Here is a 25067-nt window from a genome sequence, read left to right on the forward strand (position 1 = left end):
TCCATTTCTGGCTATGAGCGAGGAGACATTGCAAGTGACACAATATTCCTCATGTCATCTAGGCACATAGAGTATATCAAATTTCTCTTTTGTGATGGCTACTTTTATAAACATGAAGAATCCAGCTTAGGCTACATAACTTGACTATGGTCACAAATATAATACATACAGAGCAGAATCTCACCCTGGGTTTTTGTGACACCAGCCTGCATGTCCCTAAGCCTTTCACAGTAGTTGATTGATTATAAAAGAAAAGGAAGTCCCACTACATTGGTTTCAAAATTAAACCATGCTGGTGATATATACATGTTTTAAACTAAGCCTAGAAGTCAAGAATTTGTGTCCTCTATACTGCTTTAATGGAAAATGCCTCTTTAGTACTACTTAATTACTGTCCTCCCATAGGTGATAAAGAATGGCTAATTGCTCGTCAAATAATCATTGAGTGTGCTCTGACAGGTCAACAGCCAGTTCAACCTTCTGGTTAGTACTTAGTTAAGAATTTTTCCTTGTCAAGTGTTTTGTTTGATACAAGAGGGCTATGACAATCCTATGGAACTCAGAGCCTTCAGAACCTCTCAGTGAAGAAAAATATCAACTGTTTCTCCTCAGTTATAAATATTGTTATGACTCAGTATGAATGAACCTTTTTTATTTTTGAATAATCATGACTAAATGGTCAAACATATATATGAAAAAGTATATGTGCATGTGCATTTTTTACTGTAAAACAAATCTTGACTTCAAAGCAAGGTACAATTTTTTTCTTCACCATTATTTGAATAAATTAATTTTTAAAAGTACATGCCATAATAAGTAGGGTCTGTGTCCATATAAGAAGCCATTTTGTGAATGAGATCTCAAATGTAAGGAGTTTACATGCTGCTCTTTTCTCTCATCTGTATCTGAAATAATATGGTCACCCAAATTAAACTCTTAATCTTAGCTATCAGCTATCCAGGTTGAAGGGCTATAATCTTTCTTTTCTACTTTTGACAGATGCTTATTATTATTTTTATCCCTTCAAGACATTCATTCTCTTATACATTAAGCACACATTTACAACATGTATAGTACATTCCATGCCCTGTTTTGAGTTCTGGACCAATAGCAGTGTTAAAGACCAGACCTTCTACTGGGAAGTTCAGTGTACATGTATGTGTATTTTTCTTTTTATTTATGTTTACAATCACTAGAACAGAATATAGAGCTCTAATGGAGCTAAACAATGAGTTTTATTTGTTTTCACATATCAGTTTTTGTTTGTTTTCACATGTCATCAAAGTGATGATTTTAAAAAGTCTTTTCAAGTTCCACAGTGAGATGAATTTCTTATGCCTTCTCTATGCATCTTAGGGAATAAGGGTCATAGTGTCCGTGAGATGCAATTACTCCGTAGATACAACATATTTACCTTGCTTCCAGGAAGAGACTTTGGATTGTGAGGATAAGATGACCCTGCCTATATGGCATAACATCAACAATGTGTGTTCATCTTAATAAAATGTCTAGGAAGCAGAAAAATGTAAGGATAGCTGTGAGACCTAATACAGGAGATGGAAACCATGTTCTTATTTTAACAGAAGTATCTGAGTAGCATTTTGAAAAGTGACAATATGGAAAAGTATTATGTTTATATCTGCATCCCATGTCTTAGTAGAGTATATAGCACATAGTAGGTGTCCCTTAAATACAGCTAAGATTATCTCCTCTACTGCTTTCCTGCCTATAACTCTTTCTTTTTCCCAATCTTTTTATTTTCCCATCATTTTCTTCTTTATTCTTTGTCCTATTTCTCTTCCCCTTCCTCTACATCTGCTGCTCCTTCTTTCCCCTTTCTTTTCTATTTTTTCTTTTTGTTTTCTTCCTATGTTCATTAGCATCACATGATCTTTCAAACACAAGAATAGAGAAAATAACACAGTGAATCACCATGGAGCTAGTCATCATCTAACCTCCACATTTGTCTTTAATGGCCAGTTTGATTCTCATGAACCACACACACATTGAATAATCAACAGTGACCAATTGAAAATAAATTCATATATAAGATTTTACTTTTAAGTACTTTATTATGCATCTCTATGAGATAAGAGCTCCTAAAAATGCATAATACACACACACATACACCTGTAGACACAAAATAATTCTTTATCATCATCAAATATACAGTCTGTCAATTCTCTTGTGTCTATACAGTTATTTTGCTCCTGTTACTATCCAGACATGTTCTACCTATCACATTTGTTTGATTTATTTCTAAAGTGTATTTTTGTAACCTAAAACATTATGATCACCCATTCTTTTTACTTTTTGCCATTTATATTTTTAAGAAAACAGCATGTTACTCTTTCTGTAGAATTCTTGACTTATGTGTTCTTTATGTTTTGCATTTCTTGTAAATTCATGAATAGATTAAGGAGCTTGAGTAGGTCTAGTTTCTTCTTCCTTCATGACTGCCTTTGTGCTCTGGTTTGTGTTCTCTTGCTCTCACTCTGGTTCTCTTGCTCTCTCGCTCTCTTGCTCTCCCTCCCTCTCTCCTTATATCAGGTTCTATCGTTCATTTGCTATGGTATCACATTAAAAAACACAGAAAATGTATTTCCAATTTTGTATGTTAAGATCAGAAGAGAAAGTGGTTAAATTTGGAGGGGGGAACCATTCATGGGCAAAGAATCTAAGGTACCTTTTCTATCTACTCTGAAATTTTATGTTTTGATGAAATCTTTAAATGCAAATATACATATGACACAATACTACTTTCTAAACTAAAAAAAAAAATACTTGCTTATATCTCCAGAAAAAAAGAGGAAGAGGACAACAGAGGTGAAGGAGAGTTTTCACTCTGATGTGTTCCCTATAAAGTTTCCACTGTCATTTCCTGTCATGGTTAGCCACTGATGATGAAGATTAGGCAGCCCCTTATTTTGCCCAGTGTCTCAATGCATTTTTAAATAGGTTTATGAATGTTGTGAAAGTTCATTCTGAGTATAATTCCTGAAATGGCAAGTTCATGGTTTTGGAGGGTCAGAGCCCCCTGTTGAATGGAAGTAGCTTCTATAAGAATATATATCTTTACTCAGTTCTGGAAAGAGGATTTCACCAGTGATTCTATTATGTGCATAAAAAGATCACTCAAACCATGTACACAGAAATTTGGCTTATCAAAGCAAAGAAGAGATCTGTGTGAAAAATTTTTTTAAAACACATCTTTTTTTGATTTGGTAGCAAGGTATATTACATTTTAATGTTAGTTTTAGTAGTAAGTGTAAGTACTATTGATTATCTTTGCTGAGTTGGTTGGTATTGTCCCCAACACATTGATTTTAAATGGCATAAAGTCTTTGGTGGAGCCTCTCAGCAAAGCTTCTGCCTGTGTTGGATCTGGGAACACTGACTCTGAAACATTCCTCCCTTTTAATTCCCTGCCCTGTGTACATTATAACTATGCCTTTCATCTCCTCCACACACAATTGTTCACTGCATGAATCTTTCCTTGTGCTTACCTGGAAATTGAAAGTGAAACTGTAGAAAATATAGTTTTTAAGGAAAAATAGCCTACCAGGAAGCATTCCAAAAAGAAAATGGATAGAAATGTTGTGCTTTGGGTAGTTTGGGTTTTTTTTCACTTGTTGGAATTCTTTTTAAATCTATAATAAGTTATTCATTGTCTCTGCTGCAGCACATTCAGATGATATGATTCAGTGGCAATCAACTTTTGGTCCTATGAGTTTGAGAATCTATTGACACGTCCTCTGGCCTTTTTGGTTTGATATTTAGTTCCTCTGCCTACCCTCTGGCAACTGTTCTGGCCATTCACTTTCTTACCAAATGAAAAGTTAGGGAAAGATATCATAGTTCTTGTCCAAACCATCCATTTCCTCTTACAGGAAAATAATGAAGCATTGATTGTGGAACAGAGAATGTAAATAAAAACTATGACTAGCATGAATTTAGAGATTACTTGTGACTGACAATTAAAACTGAAAATGAAAAGAATCATTAAAATGAAAACCCTGAGTTCATCACATATTCATGTTTAGCCAGGGAAGCAACCAATTAGTACATCCTCTGTAATGTGCAATGGAATAATAGAGGAATGGGAAATACAGTGGTTGAACAATGGAGAAAATGGTAGGATCTACTCAAGAGGGTGTTGTAAAAGTTAAATGCAAAACATTACAAGTGCTTTACATAGGACATGGCCCCCAGAAAGTCTACAGTAAGCAGATGGTGCCCATAGTTCACTGTGGACCCCATCATTCTTTCCTCAACTCACTCATTCCACTCAATTCTTATGCATCCTCACCTACAAATAGAGGCATAGCAACAATATCAACTTTTTGGCTCAACCCAGCCTGTCTAACTTTCCTTCTGCTGGAAATTTTTTGCAAAATAATGAATTTTTGCTCTGGGATTCTCTAATGTGGTCACTATGAAGGATAGAACTGAAGTACACATTTGCAAACACAGAATCTTATCTTGCCATTAATATTCAATTTGTAATGAGAAATGAACACCCATGAGGGAAAAAAATACTGACTCAATAGTTATTTATTTCTTTATTTTTAAATTATGGAAGAGATTGCAGTCGCACCTTAATAAGGCTGCCAGGTAACAGTAGGATTTTCAAAATCCTGCAGTATTTCCTACCACCCCAGGATCTTTCCACCCTGCTGGCCCAGCATCCTCTTTACCCAAAATCTAGTTGTTTTGTCATAATCAGAATATGCTATTTCTTTTTAAAGATCTTATAGCACATTTTCCCATTTTATTAACGTATTTATCATTTGCTATAGATCCAAACATCATTAATTATATACCACACTACTCAGGATTTTTATACCAAGAAACATTCATTTAAGGCTTTATAGTCCATGAAATAAATGTGCATAATATAAGATTTGAAAGTGCTGCCAAGTACCTCCTTGGAGCAGCAGGCAGCGCGACTGGCTCATAAAAGCATTGTCAGCACAAAGCATGTATCGCTTCAGAGGGGGCTGTCCAAAGAAAATAATGTCAATTAATATTGTAAGTCAAAATAAAATCACCATTTTTCACTCTCTTAGAAATGTATGGGAAACCAATGGGCCAACTGTTAAGTGTATTGAACCTTCCAGGTATTTGTGTGTTTCAGTAAGTGCCAGCAGACATCTTTGAAGGGTTTCTGTGACCCTCATCTCTTTCTTTAGTTTCCCCATTCAAACAACTTGGTGTGTACTGATAATTTCATTCGATAATTATTCGCATTTTCCATGTCTCTTTTATTTGTGTACACATCTTCACTAAGGCATGTATTTTGAGAAACCAACATGTTCAAATGGTTAAGTTAAGCAGGTACTTCAAAGAGAAGTCCTCACCAGCTGAATCAGCATTAGAAACTGCTATTGAAAGCATTTAGGACTGTTCTTGTGTAGGGCAATGGAAAATTTGTTCAACAGAAATTAAGAGAGTACATTTTGAGCTGGGTGTGATGGTATAAAGCTGAGACAAGAGAATTACAAGTCTGAGCCCAGCAAGGGCAACTTAACACAATCCTGTCTCAAAACTCTTAAAAAACTGTTTTTAATCAATTTAACTAGTACACTATTGGTGTACATAATGACCACATTTATCATAGGGAATTTGTACCTGTACATAATATATCTTGAGTTTTCTTTTTTCCCCAATTCCCTTCCCCTCCCCTGAACCCTTCTTCCCCTTCTTATTTACAAAAGCTTTGTTTCCATGTTTTTCCTCTTTTTTTCCCTTTCTTTCCTTCCCTCTCCCCGCTCCCTTGTTCCCCTTTCCATTTGAATATTTCTTCCTACTTCCCAATATCTATAATCTATTTTGGGTCCTTATTTACACTTTTGGATTCTCACACAAGAGAAAAATCAGATATTTAAACATGTGTTTTCATTTATTTCATTTAAAGGCATGGTCTCAAGATGCATCCATGTACCTAAAAATGTCTCCAGTTTATCCTTCTGTTTGGCACAGTAGTACTCCACTGCATATAAAAAACACATTCTCTTTATCTATTCATCCACTGATGAGCCTCTAGGCTGTTTCCAAGATTTAGCTATTACAAATTGTGCTGCTATAAACATGTGTGTGTATATATCATTGTGATATGATGCTTTTAATTCTTTCAGGCAGTTACCAAGAAGGGGAATAGCTGGGTAGAATGAAACTTCTAGCTTTAGTTTTTTGAGGAATTTCCATACTGATTTCCATATTGAGTGTACCAATTTACACTCAGACCAAAAGAGGAGAAAGCTTCATTTTTCCCACATCTTCACCAGCATTTTTTATTGATTTCTTGATGATAGTCATTCTTTCTACAGTAAGATAGAATCTCAGTGTTACTTTATGCATTACTTGAGTGCCTAGTGATGTTCAACATTTTTTTCATATATTTATTTGCTGTTTGGAATTCTTCGTCTGTGGAGTGTCTGTTATTTCAGATGCCCATTTTTTGGATTAGGTCTTTAAATTTGGAGGGGGTCTGATTTTTTTATGTTCTTTATATATTCTAGATAGTAGTCCTTTTTCTGAGGAATAATGGTAAAATTTTTTCTCTGTGGATTATTACTTCCCTCTGTGGCGATTTCTTTTGTTATGCAAAAGCTTTCTAATATGATAAACTCCCAGTTGTTGATTTTTTGTGATATTTTCTGGGCAACAGGGTTTTGTTCATGAAGTTTTTGCCTATACATACTTATGTCTTCAAGAGTTTTACCTATTTTATCTTCCAGCAGATGAAGTGTTTCTGTTATAATATTAAAATATTTGATCCATTTCAATTTAGTTTAGTGCACAGTGAGAGATATAGGTATATTTTTAATCTTTGGCATATGGAAAATCAGTTTCAGTACCATTTATCAAAGAGGCCATCTTTCTTCCAGTGAAGGTGTTTGGTTTCTTTGTCAGAGATGAGGTAGCTGAATGACACTGGTGTTGTTTCTGGGTCTTCTATTCTGTTCCATTGATCTTGGGTCTCTTTTTTGGCCAGTACCGTGCTGTTTTTATCATGGTAACTTTGTAATATGACTTCAAATCAGAAACCGTGATACCCCCTGCCTTGCCGTTGTTGTCCAGAATTGCTTTTGCTATTCTAGTTCTCTTCTGGTTCCAAATGAATTTTAGGATTGTTTTGTGAGGTGTTCTTTTGGTAATTTGATTACAATTTCACTGAATCTGCATAATAGTTTTGAAAGTATGGCCATTTTCACTATATTGGTTCTGCCTGTCCAAGAACAAGTGATATCCTTCCTTTTTCTGATATCCTCTTTGATCTCCTTTCCCAGAGTACTGTAGTTTTTAATGTAAAATTTGTTTACTTTCTTAGAGTGATTCCTAAGAATTTCATTTTTCTTGATGCTATTGTGAAAGGTGTTGTTTCCCTCATGTCTCTCTCAGTGAATTTGTTATTTTTGTATGGGAATGTTATTGATTTTTGACTACTGACTTTGTATCATGCTAAACTACTGAATTTGGTTATTAAATCTAGGAGTTTTTTGGTAGAGTTTGGGGTCTTCTGTGTAGAGTATCATGCCATCAGCAAGTAATGATGATTTACTTATTTCCTTCCTATCTTTATTCCTTTTATTTCTTTTTCTTCACTAAATGCTTTGGCTGATGTTTCCAGAACTATGTTGAATAGGAGTGGTGATAGTGGACATCCTTTTCTTGTTCCAGATTTTGAGTGAAAACTTTCAGCTTTTGATCATTTAGTGTGATGTTGGCTGTTGGTTTGTCATAGATGGCTTTTATCAGATTGAGATAAAAACATCTATTTCAATTTTCTGTACTGTGTTTATCATGAATGAATGTTGGACTTTGTCAAATGCTTTTTCTGTGTCTATTGAAATGATCATGTGATTTTTGTCTTTAGTTCTGTTAATATGATGTATTACATTTATTGATTTGCATATGTTGAATAAAGAGGGCTGGGGATGTAGCTCAATGTGAAGCTCCTGTGTGCCAAATATCTAGTGCTGCTAAAATATTATGCATTTATAAGATAAATACTAAATTCTAGTTAAAAGTAACAGTGGAACAGAAAATCAAGAGTCTTTAAAAATTCTAATAATTCCCAAGCGTAGTTTCTTAACTACCTTAATAAAGACATTCATTGCAGAAAGAATGCTTTGAAAATTGAGCTGTTTACAATAATGAAATATTATTTGTCAAAAACTTCTGAATTATTAGAATTTATTTTATAATATATATTTTATAACAATCATAATGCCTGCCATATTAACTTCTGTAAATAGTACTATAAAATGAGAAAAATTTGGACAGCATCATGTTATGAAATTAATATTAAAAATTAAAAATCTTATAAAATAAGTTATAATATTAGAATAGTAAATACCATAGTATTGCAAAACAAAAGTGTTAGGATCTAGTTAGTGGGTTAATTGCAAAGTTTGTTCAACCCTGCTTTATGTATATTTATTTTTTAATAGAAAGTTTGGATGTAACAAAAACAGGCATTATAAGAAAAAGGATAGATTTTGCAGACTCAAACAAAACCAGGGAGAAGATAGGTAGAAGAAAAAGGGCAAAAATAAATGAGATAGGCTGAATATTCTAAGAAACACTTCAAATCTATATTAAAAAATTAAAACACTATTGAAGAAGGAGAAAAGGATTGAGCAAATAAATACATGTAGGAAGACTCAACTTCATTAAAATTTCTGTTATAGGTGAATTTATTCATAAACACAAAAATTCAATAAATATTCTATCAAGTTGAGTTTTTTCTGGATTTAGATAATTATTAACAAAGTTCATTTCAGGAAATAAAAACAAGTAGGATGATCTTAAAACAATGAACAAAAGACGATGAAGGTCACAACTCCATGAGGTCCAACAGAGGGAAGCCATCAGGCAAGTCAAGAAACTAAAGGGAAAGGGGGAAAATAAAAAATAAAACTGCCAACAACAGTAGAACATCATGACAAGGATGAGTCAATATCTAACAATTATAACCATCAATGTTAATGGCCTCAATTCATCAATCAAAAGAAATAGACTGGTAGAATGGATTAAGAAGCAAAATTCAACAATATTATATATACAAGAAACACACCTAACACAAAAAGAAATTCACAGACTGAAAGTAAAAGTATGGGAAACAGTTCTACGCACCACAGGAACCTGGAGAAAAGCAGGGGTAGCAATCTTATTTGCAGGCAAAGTAGATTTCAAACCAAAACTAATTAAGAGTCAAAGATGGTCACTACATCCTTGTGAAGGGAACAATCCAAGAGGAAGAGATGACAGTCCTAAATATATATGCACCAAATATGAATGCCCCCAACTATACAAAACAAATATTAATGGACATGAAAAATCAAATAAGCACTAATGCAATTGTGGTGGGGAACCTCTATACTCCACTATCACAAATAGATCATCTAGACAAAAAATTAACAATGAAATTCTAGAACTGAACCAAGCTATTGAACAAATGGACTTAATAGATGTTTATAGAGTGTTCTACCCCAAAAAATCAAAATACACATTATTTTCAGGTGCACATGGATCAGTCTCCAAAATAGACCACATGCTAGCTCATAGTACATGTCTTAATTAAATGTAAAAGAATTGAAGTTATCCCCTGTATATTATCAGACCATAGTGCAATAAAATTGGAGATCGATAACACAAGAAACCACAAAACCCCCACAAGCACATGGAAATTGAATAACACCCTCCTGAACAACCAATGGATCACAGAAGAAATTAGACAGTTTCTACAAATAAATGATAATGCCAGTACAACATGCAGGAATCTATGCGACACAATGAAAGCAGTTCTACACAGGAAATTCATAGCAGTGAATGCTCATATTAGGAAAACAGAGAGAACTCAAATAAACAACCTAATGCTCCTAGAAAAAGAAGAGCATAAAAAACCCAAAGCTCCTACAAGGGAGGAAATTATAAAGATCAGAGCAGAAATCAGTACAGTGGAGACTAAGAGAACGATACAAGAAATCAGTAAATGAAAAAGTTGTTTTTTTGAAAAAATAAATAAAAATCAATAAACTTTTAGCCAACCTTATAAAAAAAGGAAAGAAAAGAATCAAATCCATGCAATTAAGAATGAAAAAGGTGAAGTCACAATACATCCAGAAGAAATCCAGAGGATCATCAATACCTACTTCGAGAACCTGTACTCTAATAAATTGGAAAACCAGAAGAAATGGATAGATTCCTAGATACATACAAATTGCCAAAGTTCAATGAATGAGATATAGAAATTCTAAACACCTCAATTACAATGAGTGAAATTAAAACTGTAATAAAAATTTACCAACAAAGAAAAGCCCAGGTCCTGATGGCTTCACTGCTGAATTCTACAAGACATTTAAAGAAGAACTATCACCATTACTCTTTAAACTCATCAATGAAGTTGAAAGGGAAGCAAGGCTTCCAAATTCATTCCTGGAAGCAAGTGTTACTTTGATTCCAAAACCAGGAAAGGACCCAACCCAAAAAGAGAACTACAGGCCAATCTCCCTAATGAACATAGATGCAAAAATCCTCAATAAGATACTGGCAAACAGAATACAGAGGGTCACCAAGAAGATCATATACCCTGACCAAGTCAGATTTATCCCAGAGATGCAAGGATGGGTCAATATATATAAATCAATAAATGTAATACACTATATTAACAAAGCCAAGGACAAAAAACATATGATCATCTCAATAGATGCAGAAAAAGCATTTGTAAAATCCAACACCAATTCAAAATAGAAACCCTACAGAAAATTGGAATAGAAGGTCTTTATTTCAACCTGATTAAGGCTATCTATGAAAAATCAGCAGCCACCATCATATGAAATAATCAAAAACTAAAAACTTTCACACTAAAATCAGGAACAAGACAAGGATGCCCACTATCCCCACTCCTGTTCAATATAGTTTTGGAAACATTAGCCATAGCAATTAGAAAAGAGAAAGAAATTAAAGGAATAAAGATAGGAAAGGAAGAAATTAAACTGTCATTATTTGCTGACGATATGATACTTTACATAGAAGACCAAAAAATCTCTACCAAAAGACTCCTAGACTTAATTAACAGATTCAGTAGAGTAGCTGGATAAAAGGTTAACACTCAAAAACAATAGCCTTCTTATACACAAATAACAGACTCACTGAGAGAGAAATTAGAGAAACAATTCTTTTTACAATAGCATCCAGAAAAATGAAATATCTAGGAATCAATCTGACAAAGGAAGCAAAAGACCTCTACACTGAAAACAACAGCACTCTGAAAAAAGAGTTCGAAGAGGACATAAGAAAATGGAAAGACATCCCTTGTTCCTGGGTAGGAAGAACCAATATAGTAAAAATGGACATACTTCCAAAACTGCTATATAGATTCAATGCAATGCCAATTGAAATTCCAACAATATACTTCACAGAGCTAGAGAAAACAATCCAAAAATTCATTTGGAACCAGAAGAGACCTAAAATAGCAAAAGGAATTGTAGGAAACAGAGACATTGCAGCAGTATCACTATCCCCAACTTAAAACTGTTCTACAAAGCTACTATGATAAAAACACCATGGTACTGGCAAAGAAACAGACCCAAGGATCAGTGGATTAGATTAGAAGATGCAGAAACAACTTCAGACATACTCAGACACTTCATCTTTGACAAAGGAGCCAACCACCCTCATTGGAGGAAAGATAGCCTATTTAATAAATGGTGTTGGAAAAACTGGATTTTAACCTCCCAAAGATTAAAATTAGACCCATATCTATCACCATGCACTAAACTAAGATTGATGTGGATTAAAGAACTAAATATTAAAAGAGAAACACTAAACTTGCTGGAAGATATGTTAGGTAGAACTCTTGAAGACATTGGCGTAGGAAAAGACTTTATGAACAAAACCTCAGTAGCAAGGGAAGTAGCACAAAGAACAACTGGGATCACATCTTATTAAAAAGCTTCTACACTGCAAGAAAAACCACCAACAGAGCTAAGAGACAACCTACAATGTGAGAAAAAAATTTTTGCAGCTATACTTCAGACAAAGGAATATTATCTAGAATATATAAAGAACTGAAAAAAAATCAGACCCCCAAATTCAAAGACCCAATTCAAAAATGGTCATCTGAAATGAGCAAACATTTCTTAGACAAAGAAGTAAAAGCAGCAAATAAACATATGAAAAAATGTTCAACATCACTGGTCATTTGAGAGATGCAGATGTAAACAACACCAAGATTCCACCTCACCCCAGAAAGAATGACTGCTATCAAAAAATCAACAAATAACAAATGCTGGCGGGGTTGTGAGGGGAAAGGAACCCTTCTCCATTGTTGGTGAGAGTGCAGACTGGTGCAACCACTGTGGAAATCATCGGAAATCAGTGAAAGAACTAGAACTAGAGGTCCCATTTGACCCAGCTATCGCTCTGCTGAGTATCTTCCCAAAAGAATTAAAAGAATCATACCACAGTGATATATGTGCACCCATGTTTTTAGTGGCACAGTTTGTAATATAGCTGAAGCTTGGAAACAGCCCAAGTGCACATCAACTGGAAACTGGATAAAAGAAGATGTGACATTTTTGTTTTTGTTTTGTTTTTATAAAATGGAGTACTACTGACCCATAACGAATGAGAAACTAGAGACATTTATAGCTAAATGGATGCATATTGAGGCCATACTCTTAAGTGAAATAAATGAGACACACTTGTAAATATTCAATATTTTCTGTACTGTGTGAAGCTGAAATTGTAAATAAGGATTAAAGTGATTAAAATGAATAATTGATAATTTGAAATAGGAAGAAAATGTCCAACGGGGTAGGGTAAGTGGGAGGAAAAGGGGAAAGGAAAGAAGGGAAAGGAAAAATTATGAGAAAAGGAAAAAATGGAAACAAAGTCTTTGTAAATAGGGAAGGGAGCACAGGGAATGGGGAAAAAATAAGAACCAAGATACATCATGTACAGGTACAAGCACCCAATGATAAATGTAAACATATTGTATTCCTAAAATGTACCAATAAAAGAATTTAAGCAATAAATAAAAGAGTTCAATCCCCGGTACCAAAACAAAACAAATTACAGTGTGTGAAGGACTGTCTCTAATAGGTATTTAAATATGTTATGAAACTTTTATAATTGAAATTTTGGTATTAGTGCATGAGTGAACAAAGAAACACATTTTAATAATCCTGAAACAGCCACAATCACGCATGAAAATTTAATATGTAATAATGATAGCACCTCAGATCAGAGATGACTGTACATGTTACAAATAAAATACCAGTTACATTTAGGACAGCTATATGGAAGAAGATAAAACTTTGATTCATTCTTTACACTGCATACCAAAATACAATTCGAGTTTATCAAGTTTTTACCTCAAGAAAATAAAATTGTGCAAGTACTAAAAGAAAACATGGGTAGAATTTGATACTCTCAGAATGGAGAAACTTTGTAATGGTGGTTCAGAATCTGGAATCGATAAAAGCAGAAAAATCAATAAACTTTTAGGAAAATTTTAATAATATACTCTTGGAAAAAATAAATGTAAATGTATTGTATACCGAAAATGTACCAATAGAAGAATTTAAGGAAAAAAATAAAATAATTTGACAATAGGTTAATAAAAAAGTAATGTAAAAATGACAAATTGGGGTATATAATTGCAAGCAATCTCTAGGTATATATAGTAATAGTGTTTTTGGAAATACAAAAGGAAATGAGTGTTTAATAAAAAAGCCTACATTTTGAATACTTTACCTAAAAAGTATTTATCTCTCCATATGCAAAGGTGTTTGGCCTCCCACATAAGAAAAATGCACTATGGTACCATTTCTCAATACCTGATACAAATTCACATTTAGCAACATAGTATTCTATTGGTAGGGTTACAGAAAACATATTCTGCTCTATTACATAAAGGACAGCAAAATGGTGAAACCCCTTCAGGAGGAGTTCACCAATTTACTGCCAAAGTATGGATGAATTAACCCTTTAATATTATAATCCTACTTCTCAGACTGTATCTCAAAAATATACCAAAATTAGAAAAAGTATATATGCAAGGCTATTCATTACATTATCGTTTTTCACTTGTTAAACATACTTGTTATTCTAAGACAGTTATTTTTATATTATGGGTTAAAGCAAATGCATAATTGTGGCACCGTCATCAAGAACCACCATTTACCTTTTAAGAGAAAGTGTATAAAAGTGTCAAGATTGAGTAAAAGACCTACTACAATCTTGAGTTGGATTTGAGAGTAGCAATATGAGTTTGTGATGAATTTTATCTTCCAGAAACAAATCTGATACATACACTGTCAAGCCCTCTCCTGATGACCTGCAGTGAGCATCAGATTGATTGGCACTATAATGAAGTCACATAGAACATAAAGTATATGAAATATGAGATATTACTATGTATTCTTAAAAGGAAAAATACACAGCTGGGTGTAATGGCATAGGCCCGACATTCCTGCAGTCCAGGAGTGCAAAGGCCCTGGATTCAATACCCATTACAAAAAAAAAAAGGAAGGGGAGAGGAATAAATTTAATAAATTCTGAATTTTTTCCATGGAGATCATACTTTACATTTTAATATTAAAGGTTTTTTTAAAAAGTGTGTAGTATGTAAAGAAATCTAAAGATTATTTTGATACAGTTGGTGTCAAAAGCCCTTTGCATATTTTGAAGGGAAAGATTTAGTGTTGTGGGACTTCCACTGTTTCTTCATGACACAAATGTACCAAAGAAAATAATTTTGGAAATATCACTGTGGAAGTGAAATGCAATCTGTGGATAATTATTCTTCATAAAGAGAAGAGAGACAGAATGAGAATTATTGGCATCAAGTACTTATTGAATACATAATTTAATAAAAGTGTTGCTCAGTATCTGCTAGAGGCTAGATGCTAAGTGTTGTTTTCCATACTGGGAATATAAAGCGAAAAGCAAAAATAAAAAAATGTTTGAGAGAACTACTGATGGAACATTAAAATATAATGCTATCATTAATGCTGGAATAGAAATTTGGTGTCTTCTATATCAGTTTTTAATTGAGGTTGAAGAACTATGTGTCAGAGATTTTTGGTTTCTCTCGGAAGAGAACTAAGTCATAATGGGTGAAAGTAAGGAGAAAAGACATCTCTAGCGAAGTAGAGACAATAAGCAAAAATAAATAAAACAAGTCATCTAAATTTAGAAGAAAAAGTATACAGAAAGAGTCCAGCAGTGTCAGTGTAATAAAAAGAATGTGGGCTTTAGGGTCTATGAAGCCTGAGTTGTCATCAGTGCTGTAACACAAGATGATATTGAGAAAATCAGTCAATTTCTATGAAGCTTAGTTTTCCTATGAGTAGAGTAAGAATAAATAATCTGTAACTTACAATGTAAAAATTAAAAATAAAAGATATGTATTGTTTTCAACACAGCATGGACACTTAATGAATATTTGTTGTTATCATTACTAGGAAGGGAGGAACAAATGAGCAGTGCCCATTATTGTCAGGGGAGGAGATTTAGATCTTCTTTTGGGAGAGCCACTGAAGGATTCTCAGCATGAGAGCAGATGATCAGCTGTGTAGTTTGCAAACATGAACAGGAAAGAATGAATAGCTGAAGGGAGACACCAAGCATTGCATCCTGATGAAAGGTGAAATTGATGAACCAGGTCATTGGTAAGGAATCCAAAACTGTGCAGTGTTTCAGAGCTAGAATTGACAGGACTATTATACATTAGACTTATATATGTGAGGGTGAGGAAGTAGAGAGAAATAACGACAATAGAGTTTCTAGCTGAAGTAGCTGAGTGTCTATTCAGATAGCCTACACAGCAGGTACAGTAAGTATGTAAAAGGTAATAAGTTAAGTAGAATGTAGTATGTTTTCTATTATTTCCTTGTTAGCTTTTCCAGAACAAGCAAGCTTTGAAGATTTGAATGTGACAACTCAGCTTCTGTTCCAAAAATTCTTTGATTCTCTGGGACCACTATATTTTGAATAATGTATTAGCTTATTACAAAAGCTGTCATAGTGATCTTTGAGGTTTTACTTCTAAAGTTTGTCTAGTAAATTGGAGGGGTTAATATAATGTACTCCAAAGTAAAATACCACTAGCTATTGAAAATATCTGACATGGTCGCCAAATGTGGATTTGTGGCTTGCAGTCTTATTCTCCTCAAAGCTTGTTTTCTCTGTGCATAATCGAAAGTAAATACACATTTAAGATCTACTCAACACCAGTCTTTGCATGTGTGTTTCCTGTTTTAATGTGCAGGACAGGAGAGAATTGGAAAAGATTCCAACTATGAGCAGGAGGGTAAAGTTCAGTTCGTGATTGATGCCGTCTATGCCATGGCTCATGCCCTTCATCATATGAACAAGGATCTCTGTGCTGATTACCGGGGTGTTTGCCCAGAGATGGAGCAAGCTGGAGGCAAGAAGTTATTGAAATATATCCGCAGTGTTAACTTCAATGGTGAGTCTCCCCACATCCATGCTTTCTAAGTGGTTGGCATTCTGTGTTTCATTAAGTTCTATAGCTGTATTGGTTTTCTGTTTTGTTTTGTTTGTGTTTTTTTGGTACCAGGAATCAAACTCAGAACCTTGCACTATCAGAGCAGGTGGCAGAACCACTGAGCTAAATCCCCAGCCCTAGAGCTGTATTGTTATTTACTCCTTTGAGTAACCGGCTTTATCATGTCATTTCAAATGATCAAGTCAATGCATGAATGAATGAGGGAATAAAACTGAATGAAATAATGAATGCATATATATTTAGGGCTACAGATTGCTCTCTGGTTTTTGAAATATGTTATTGTACAAAGCCAAATTCTTTCTTGGTGAAAGGATGTGAGTGAAGAAAGAGGGAAGCTGAAGAGAAAGGGACACTTGCTGTAGGTTCATGATCTAATTGAACTAATATTTGTAATTGATGGTGACAAATGTATCTTCAATTAAAAACTTTCTGGTCAGGGCAGAGAAGCTCAGCCAGTCCCAGCACCCAAAAGAAAGCTCCCCTGCTGCCATCCCAGGCTCCTAGAGCAGAGAAGGTGAGCTGGTCCCAGCACCCGGAAGGAAGCTCCCCACCTCCCTCCCAGGCTCCTAGGGCAGAGAAGCTCAGCCAGTCCCAGAACCCAGAAGGAAGCTCCCCACCTCCATCCCAGGCTCCTAGGGCAGAGAATCTCAGCCAGTCCTAGCACCCGGAAGGAAGCTCCCCCGCTGCCATCCCAAGCTCCTAGGGCAGAGAAGGTGAGCTATGTGGGCGCCAAAAGCACCCCCTCCCATGGAAAGGAGAAGACACGTAAACAAATCTCAAAAACAGACTTCTGGATCACCTACAGCAACCCCAAAGGGAAACAAGATGGAACAATCTGATACTCAACCACCTGGACTCTCTGAACTGGCAACAAAAGAGGATCTGGGAAAATTGAAATCACAAATAATTACTCAGATAACAGCAAAGATTTTGCTCATGGTGCAAAATGATTAATAAATCTAGAGAGGACACAGATGAAAAAATAGAGGATCTGAGGAACATGATGGAATCCCAACATAGGAAACAAATGGAATCCATAAAATAGATACAAACAGATTTCCAAGAGATTAAAAACTCCATTGAAAGTCTGTGCAGCAGAATGAACCAATGTGAGGATAGAATTTCACATATAGAAAATGAGATTGCAATTAGTGAGGAGGAAAAGAAAAATTGCTTTAAAATTGTAAGGGAACACAAGAAATCAATCTAGCAGCTGCTAGACAATGCAAAGAAGAATAACATAAGACTGATTGGAGTCAATGAAGAAAGAGGAGAGAGTGCAGATGACATAAAAAAAAAACTCTTCACGGAAGTGATGGCAGAAAACTTCCCAAGGAGGGGAAAAGAACTTGACGTACAGATAGCTGAGGCATATAGGACTCCAGCTAGCCTTAATCAAAAAAATTTTACACACAGGCTTATAATAGTTAGGATTCCAGAAATCCAACAGAAGAATAAAATTCTATAAGCAGTGAGAGAAAAGAAACAAATCACATACCAAGGAAAGCCCATCAGAATCACAGCAGACTTCTCAATGCAAACCCTCAAGGCAAGAAGAGCTTGGAGTGATGTATTTCAAGCCCTAAAGGAAAATAGCCTCCAACCCAGATTGATGTACCCTGCAAAACTATCTTTCAAAATGAATGGAAAAATAAGATACTTTCATGATAAAGAGCACCTGAGGAACTTCATGAATACCAAACAAGCACTCCAAAATATTTTAGACAATACCCTAGGAAAAGACAATGAGAATCACAACCCCAAGAAACCCAGCTGAATGAATCCATTGGGCGTGACAAATTAAACGCAAAGGGGGAGAATCCAACAAAAAGAAAAAGTCATGACACGACTTTTAAAACTTTTGACTTCATCTCCCTAATGAGTGTATAATTCAATCTTATTATTGTAATGATTAGTATTTTTCTGATTCTAGAGTTGTACACCATTCCTTGTGCTATACTGGCTATTTATCATCATCTTATGTCTACATTTTAATTGGGTTGTCTATTAATGAGGTGTAAGAATTCTTTATATATTCTGGTCATAGGTTATATGTATTGTAAATATGGTCTGTTTAAGGACTACTTTTTATTTTAATGATATCATTTAAAGTTCTAAATTTTGATGGAATCCCATTTATCATTTTTTTCTTTTATACATCATGTGTTTTTATCCTAGGTAGTTCTTGCCTATCCTGAATTCATAAATATTTTCCCTTATAATTTCTTTTTAAAGTTTTATACTTTTGGGCTTTCTTATTTAGGTTCATAGATCCCTTCAAGTTATTTTCATATATGGAAAAAAAGGGTTGAGGTTAATTTTTTATATATGGATACCTGGTGTTCTAGTGCCATTTGCTGAAAACACTATCTCTTCCTCAGCTCTTGAGTTTATATTCTATAAAAGGCTAATGTCAAATAATCTTTCAAAACTCAGTGGACCATATATGTATGGTTCTATTTCTAGATTCTCTGTTTTATTCAAATGATCTATATGTCTTTCCTTATACCAACACTGCCTTGATTACTGTAGCTTTAGAAGAAATCTTAAAATTAGGCACTAAACGCCTTACAACACTGTTTTTGTTTTGGGTTTTGCTTTTAACTTTTCTGGGTCCTTTGTACTCCTACATAACTTTTAAATTTCAATATCCAATTCTTCATTCATAGCAAGTATATACAGACCTGAATTTTCATATATACCTTGTGTTTTCTAATCCTGCTAAATTCAAGTACAAGTTCTAGGGGCTCCTAGACATTTCTTAGGATTTTCTCTGTAGATGATCACTTCATCTACATATAACGATTTTGCTTCTGCTGTGCCCATCCTATCCTAGTTGTGTCATTTTATTGCCAGACTATTTTGGTGGGGACTAGGTTTCAAAGTTTAATGGACAGATAAAGAGTAAGCATATTTGCCCTTGTTCCCCACCTTAAGGAGAAACCATTGTATCTTCTCCATTTATACAAGGCATTCTTGCTGGAAGTATGGAGTACATGTCTTTAATCTGTTGAGAAGTTTCTGTTCTACTTCTAGTCTCCTGATAGCTTTTACCATGAATAGCTGTAGAATTTAGTCCAATACTTTTTCTCCAACTAGTGACAGGATCATATGGCTTTTTCCTTTCCTCTGTTAAAATGATGACTTTTGGGGGTGGATCTTCCGATGCTGAACCAACACTGCCATCCCTATAACAAAACCACTTTCTACATCCTGCCAGATCTGACTTCCAATAGTTTGTTTTGGTAAGCAAATTTCTAAATTTCATACTTTTTTCTTCTATTATCTTTATCCAGTTTTAGGATTAGCACAATGTTGAGTTCCTAAAATGAGGGGAGAAGTGTTCCTTCTTTTTTCCGCTTTAATTGTTTGATATAATTTATCAGTTAAAATGTTTATGAGCCTGCTGTTGTCATATAGGTAGGTTTTCAAGCTAGGAATATACTTTCTTTAATAGGTGCTATTCAAATTTTATATTTCCTCCAGAGTTAGTTTCATTAATTTGTCTTCCAAGTTACTTCTTAGAAGTTGTCAAATTTATTTCAAAAAATATTTTTGTAATATGCTTTCTATATCCTTTTAAATTCTGTAAAATCTGTGGTAATGTCTCCTAGATCTTAATATTGTAATTTAAAAACTGTATAACTGATATTATGTAACAGGAAGAAAAGGTCTAAAAGAGCATGGGAATTGGGAGGGGTAGGGGAAGGGGAAAAAGGGAAAGGAAAATATATGAAAAGAGGAAAAAAAATGGAAACAAGGTGTTTGCAAATAGGGAAGGGTGGAAGGGGTGAAGGGAGGACAAGGGAAGGGGAAAAAAAATAAGAACCAAGATACTCATGTAAAGGTACAAGATCCCAATGATGAATGTAACTGTATTTTATACCGAAAATGTACCAATAAACTTAATGGGGAAAAAAACCCTTTCTGGTCAAAGTACAAAACTCTGCTGTAAATTAATAGGTTGCCTAAAAGAGAGAAGTATAAATGGATAGGAAAAATAGCTAAATTAGGTAGACTACATGTGGGGAAACACTGTTTTCCGATAGCTTTTACCATATAGTCTTTTCTCTAAAACATCTTAATGCTTCACATAACAAAAACTAAGGAAATAATTGAAATAAACCTGAATATGTAAATAACAAAAAATTCAGTAGAATTGGTAACAAATAATTCTATTTCTATTACAACTGAATAACATAATCATAGTGAAAAATATTAAAAAATGAAAGAAATTTTAGAAAATATTTCATATATACTAGAGACACAAATAACTATATGCATGGTAGCTAGTAAAACATGTAGTATTTTTTCATAATTCTAAAACCAACATATATATACATATATCTACACACACAGTAATAGAACTAAGGAAATAATTAAATATATTGTGGATAATGAGAGCCAAGTTTCTCATTGTCAACAATAAAAATTACTGAAGGAAGGTCAGAGAAAGCTAGAATGAACCCTATTGTGTTGGATTAGACTCACACGTATTAACATGAATTCACACACATGCCAATGTGTGGAAATAGCCATGGACATGCATACGGATGTATCTCTGAGTCTACACCTGTACCACTTAGGTCTGTCCACTGCGTGGGCCTGGGAGCAATGGTACCCCTAAAGAAGTGAGCACATGTAGCACTCATCTCAATTAAAAATACGACTCTTCAACACAAAAGAACCAGAACTGGCCAGAGAGACCGTTGAATCCTGGGCCAATGCAGGGAAGGTACAAGATGAGCTTGAATCATACCATATTCCTGGTTCAGATAGCTGCTTCTGGAATTATAAGCAACGATCCGTTTAGACTCACAGTGCTGCACTGTTCTTGCAGGAGTTAGTATCTGGGTGAAGAGATCCAGTTTGTCGATCAACAGTTTTCTGATGACCATATTTGAACTTAATGCCTAAATTTAAAAATTCCCAAACACTCAAGAGACTGAGGTAGGAGGAGTTTGAGACCATCTTGAGTGACTTTGTGACTTAATGAAACCATGTTTTAAATTTTTAAAAAATATAAAGGAGCTGGGAATATAGCTCAGTCCTTCCTGGGTTCAATCTCTAGTACCACAAAAAATTGATAATATTAAATATTTGAATCAATGAATGTGGGACATCTTTTGATTTGTTCATGTCTTAACTTATTTTTAAAATATTTTTCTGTATATAAGTCATTAAATTTTTGTAGATATTTTTAAGCCATTATAAATCAGATTGTTTTTAAATTTCTCTATTTGGATAATTTGTGTTAGTGTATAGACATGGTACTGATTTTTGTATATTGATTTTGTATTACTGAATCTTTCCTGAATTTTTTTATTAGTTCTAAATATTTGAGTGGCATCACTAGGGTTTTGTGTGTATATAATCTTATCGTCTGCAAAAAATGATGGAGGCAGAAATGACTATTCATAAAGCTAGAATATAACTCAACTACAAATTATCTTTTTGTAGTTTTTTCAGACCTTACAGAATTGCTTGATAACAAATTTTTCCCAAACTAAACCAATTAATTTCATTATTTGTCACATACTAAATTACATATGCTGAGGTCAGTTTCAGGGCTTTGCTTTTTAGCCATGAATATCTGTGATCATCCTTACAGTAATGGCAAAAAACAAAAAACTATCATGAGAATTTTCTTGGCAATTCTCATCTGAACCTTCTGTTCAATGATTATAGCCTCATTGTGTCAAGACAGTTGGGACTGCTAGTGAATCACACATGCTGAGATAGATGTAGGGCTTATTTATATGAAATGATCACTTTTCTGGAAAAGGTCCTAAATATTTTGTGTATGTTAGCTTATTTATTCTTCAAAGCGTCATGATGGTTTAGATACTATTATTTTTCTCATTTTTTTAATTCAATAGGTGTATTGGTACACTTTAGTATACAGTATGATGACATTCAGCATTGGAAATTCTCACCTGTACACAATATATCTTGATTCTTATTTTTTCTGCCAGCCCCCCCCCCGTCCTCCCTTCAATTCCTATTTTTCTCATTCTTATAAGAAAACCTACAGAGAAATTAAAAATCATGATGTCCAAGTAAAACCTAGGAGCAGAGGCATCTAAATCCACAGTCTGCTTCCTTGACTATTATGCTCGAAGGGGCTGAGGGCAAGGACTTTCCTGCCTCAGTCCTGCTGGCCCATCTCAGGTCAGAGCTTCTGTGGGCACTCACCTCAAGAGTCAGTTTTCCCTCTTGTCATTATCATCTTGCTTTGTGCCCCCATAATCCTTCTCTGAGGTCCTCTTTCTCTTCCATGCAGAAAGCCAGGAGACATTTGGCTTCTGGGGCACTGCAGTGTTCAATGATGACACAGCTCGAAAGTTTTATGAAGAAAACAAGCTGTGCTCAATTTAATCAGTGGCCGCCGTATCACTTTAAATGACCAATTATTAGAAGGAAAAAGCTTGAAATGTTTTACTCATTTAGTTTTCTGAGTTTTAGGTGAAAAAGTCAAATTGTGGAGAGGAGAAAATATTTGTCCAAGACTTCACAGCTAGCAAATGACAGAGACAGATCTAAAACTCCTGTCTCTTTCCAGTCTTTTGCATAGATTAGGCAAATTTTGATATTTCTTCATCGCGGTAAGCTTGATTGTGCTGCACTGGTGCTTTAGTAAGGAATTTCACTCATCCTTAGGAGTTTTGTTCCAGACCAGCAGAGTACAATTTAATAACTCTGACCTTCACATTTAGCAAAGCATCAATTTAGGAAATGATAATAGACTATCCTAGAAGTTTTCCCACAGCTTTCTCAAGTACTTAACCTCCTCTTCTGAATGGAGAAAAATCGCTACTTTAGTCTTCATCGCCTTTTCCTGATCCCAAATGAATGCAAAGGCCTAAGTACAAATTTGTTTTCATTCTCTATGTTGGCTCAAGTAACTAAAACTTCCTAATGTAGGTTTGGTGTCTCGGACATAGCACCTTAAAAAAATTGCTGTATTTAATCTGAAGTGTGTCTGTACTTAGATTTCCAGAACAGAAATAGAGGGAGGCTATACATTGCAAAGATGCCATATCTCACAAGCTCTTCTTTCAAAATGTATGTGTTCTTTACCCCAAGGTAAGATCTATGTTTCCTGCTTCTGCATCTGGCTAAGTCTGTGACTAATTTGGATATGACATTATGTGACTTCTAAACCATAAAAGGTAGGACTCTGCTTGGTTCTCTTGCAGTATTTTAGGTATAAACACAGCACATGCTGCAGCGACAGGCCATGTGTATGTGTTCTGACCAGATCTCCAGCTAAAGTCCCAACACCTTGCATCATCTGTCACACAAGTGAGCTTCAAGCTGCCTTCACTGGTGTGAATGCACCAGAGAGGGACTATCTCCACTCACCCTGACCAAATAGTAGGATTTGTGTAATAGTTTTAAGCACCAAGACTTAGGGTAGTTTGTTAAGTAGAAAGAGGTAACAGGAATACATACCAGTGCAGCATTTCTGGGCTCTGTGATGGGTGGTAAAATGAGAAAAGAAAATCTCTTAGGTGCTTTAATGTAGAGGACTGGTTTGTCATCTGGGCACTCTAAATCCCAGTCCCTTCTCTGTTTGGGAAGAAAGGAATTTTATTCAGACATTTTCATGCAGCAGAGCAGATTTCAGACTTGGGTATATTCTGTTATCCTTTTTTTCCTTCCTGCCACCCATCTTGTCAAGAACCCCATTTTCTTTTGAATTAGTGTACATGCATTCTGGCTCTAATACTTCATGGAAATCTCTGTAGGTGGTCGTCTCCCCTTTGATGCCTTCTTTCTCTTCTTTGGACTTCAATTTTTAAAAAAATATAGGGTTCATTGAAGATAATGCATCTTTTTCCTTTGAAGAAGTTCAGGAGTGTTTTTAAAAAGTGTGTAGGGAAAAAACTGGAAATAATAATCCAATTGCATTATAGAAGCTATCCAGAAGGTCAGAACCACACAATATGCTATTGCAAGTCATCACTTAGATATAGTAATTCAACTCTTTTGCCTCAAATTATTTATTTATTTATTTATTTATTTTTTGGTACCAGGGATCGAACTTAGGTCCTTGCACTTGCGCAGCAGGCAGCGAAACCACTGAGCTAAATCCCTGGCCCATTCCTTAAATTTTTTAACATGAACTTTAATGAGAATAGAAAGGGCAAGACAAGAATCATTTCTTCCAACAAATATTGTAAGAAGGGATAAAGATGAGATGATGTGTCCCATTCTGATGAATATTTAGCTGGTATGCTTGAGATCTTTTGGAGCCCCAGACCTCCAATACTGTCTCTTTCTTTTCTCAAAGACTATGAAAAGCTTGAGACCTATTATTTAATGAATAGAAGCTGTAGAATTTATAGCAAAGCACAATATGAATCATATCCAGTGTGAAAAAAGATATCTGAATATTAATATCTTCTTGAAAAATGACAGTATTCTTATTTCTTGCTAATAACATGAGAAATTCAGATTTTATTTCTTCTTTTATACTTGGAAGACATATTAAAAACAGAAAGTCAATATTAAGAAT

At 34.6% G+C, this 25067-nt stretch overlaps 1 protein-coding gene across 5 annotated transcripts in view; it reads left to right on the forward strand.

Moving 5' to 3' along the window:
- The window catches only part of Grm7 (glutamate metabotropic receptor 7), a 996496-nt gene that overhangs the window by 667285 nt on the left and 304144 nt on the right, over positions 1–25067 (forward strand). For all 5 annotated transcript variants that reach the window (XR_015439508.1, XM_087182048.1, XM_087182049.1 and 2 more), the window contains exon 6: positions 16286–16486. Coding sequence is in view for 4 of the 5 variants with exons in the window: in XM_087182048.1 (XP_087038174.1) it covers positions 16286–16486 (201 nt within the window). In the remaining variant the exon portion in view is untranslated. The remainder of the gene's footprint in view (positions 1–16285; positions 16487–25067) is intronic.

The sequence above is a fragment of the Heterocephalus glaber genome, unplaced genomic scaffold (genome assembly GCF_053883595.1).
Source record: "Heterocephalus glaber isolate CG9 unplaced genomic scaffold, H.glaber_assembly_v1.0 deba00001472, whole genome shotgun sequence".
NCBI classification, from domain to species: Eukaryota; Metazoa; Chordata; class Mammalia; order Rodentia; family Bathyergidae; genus Heterocephalus; species Heterocephalus glaber.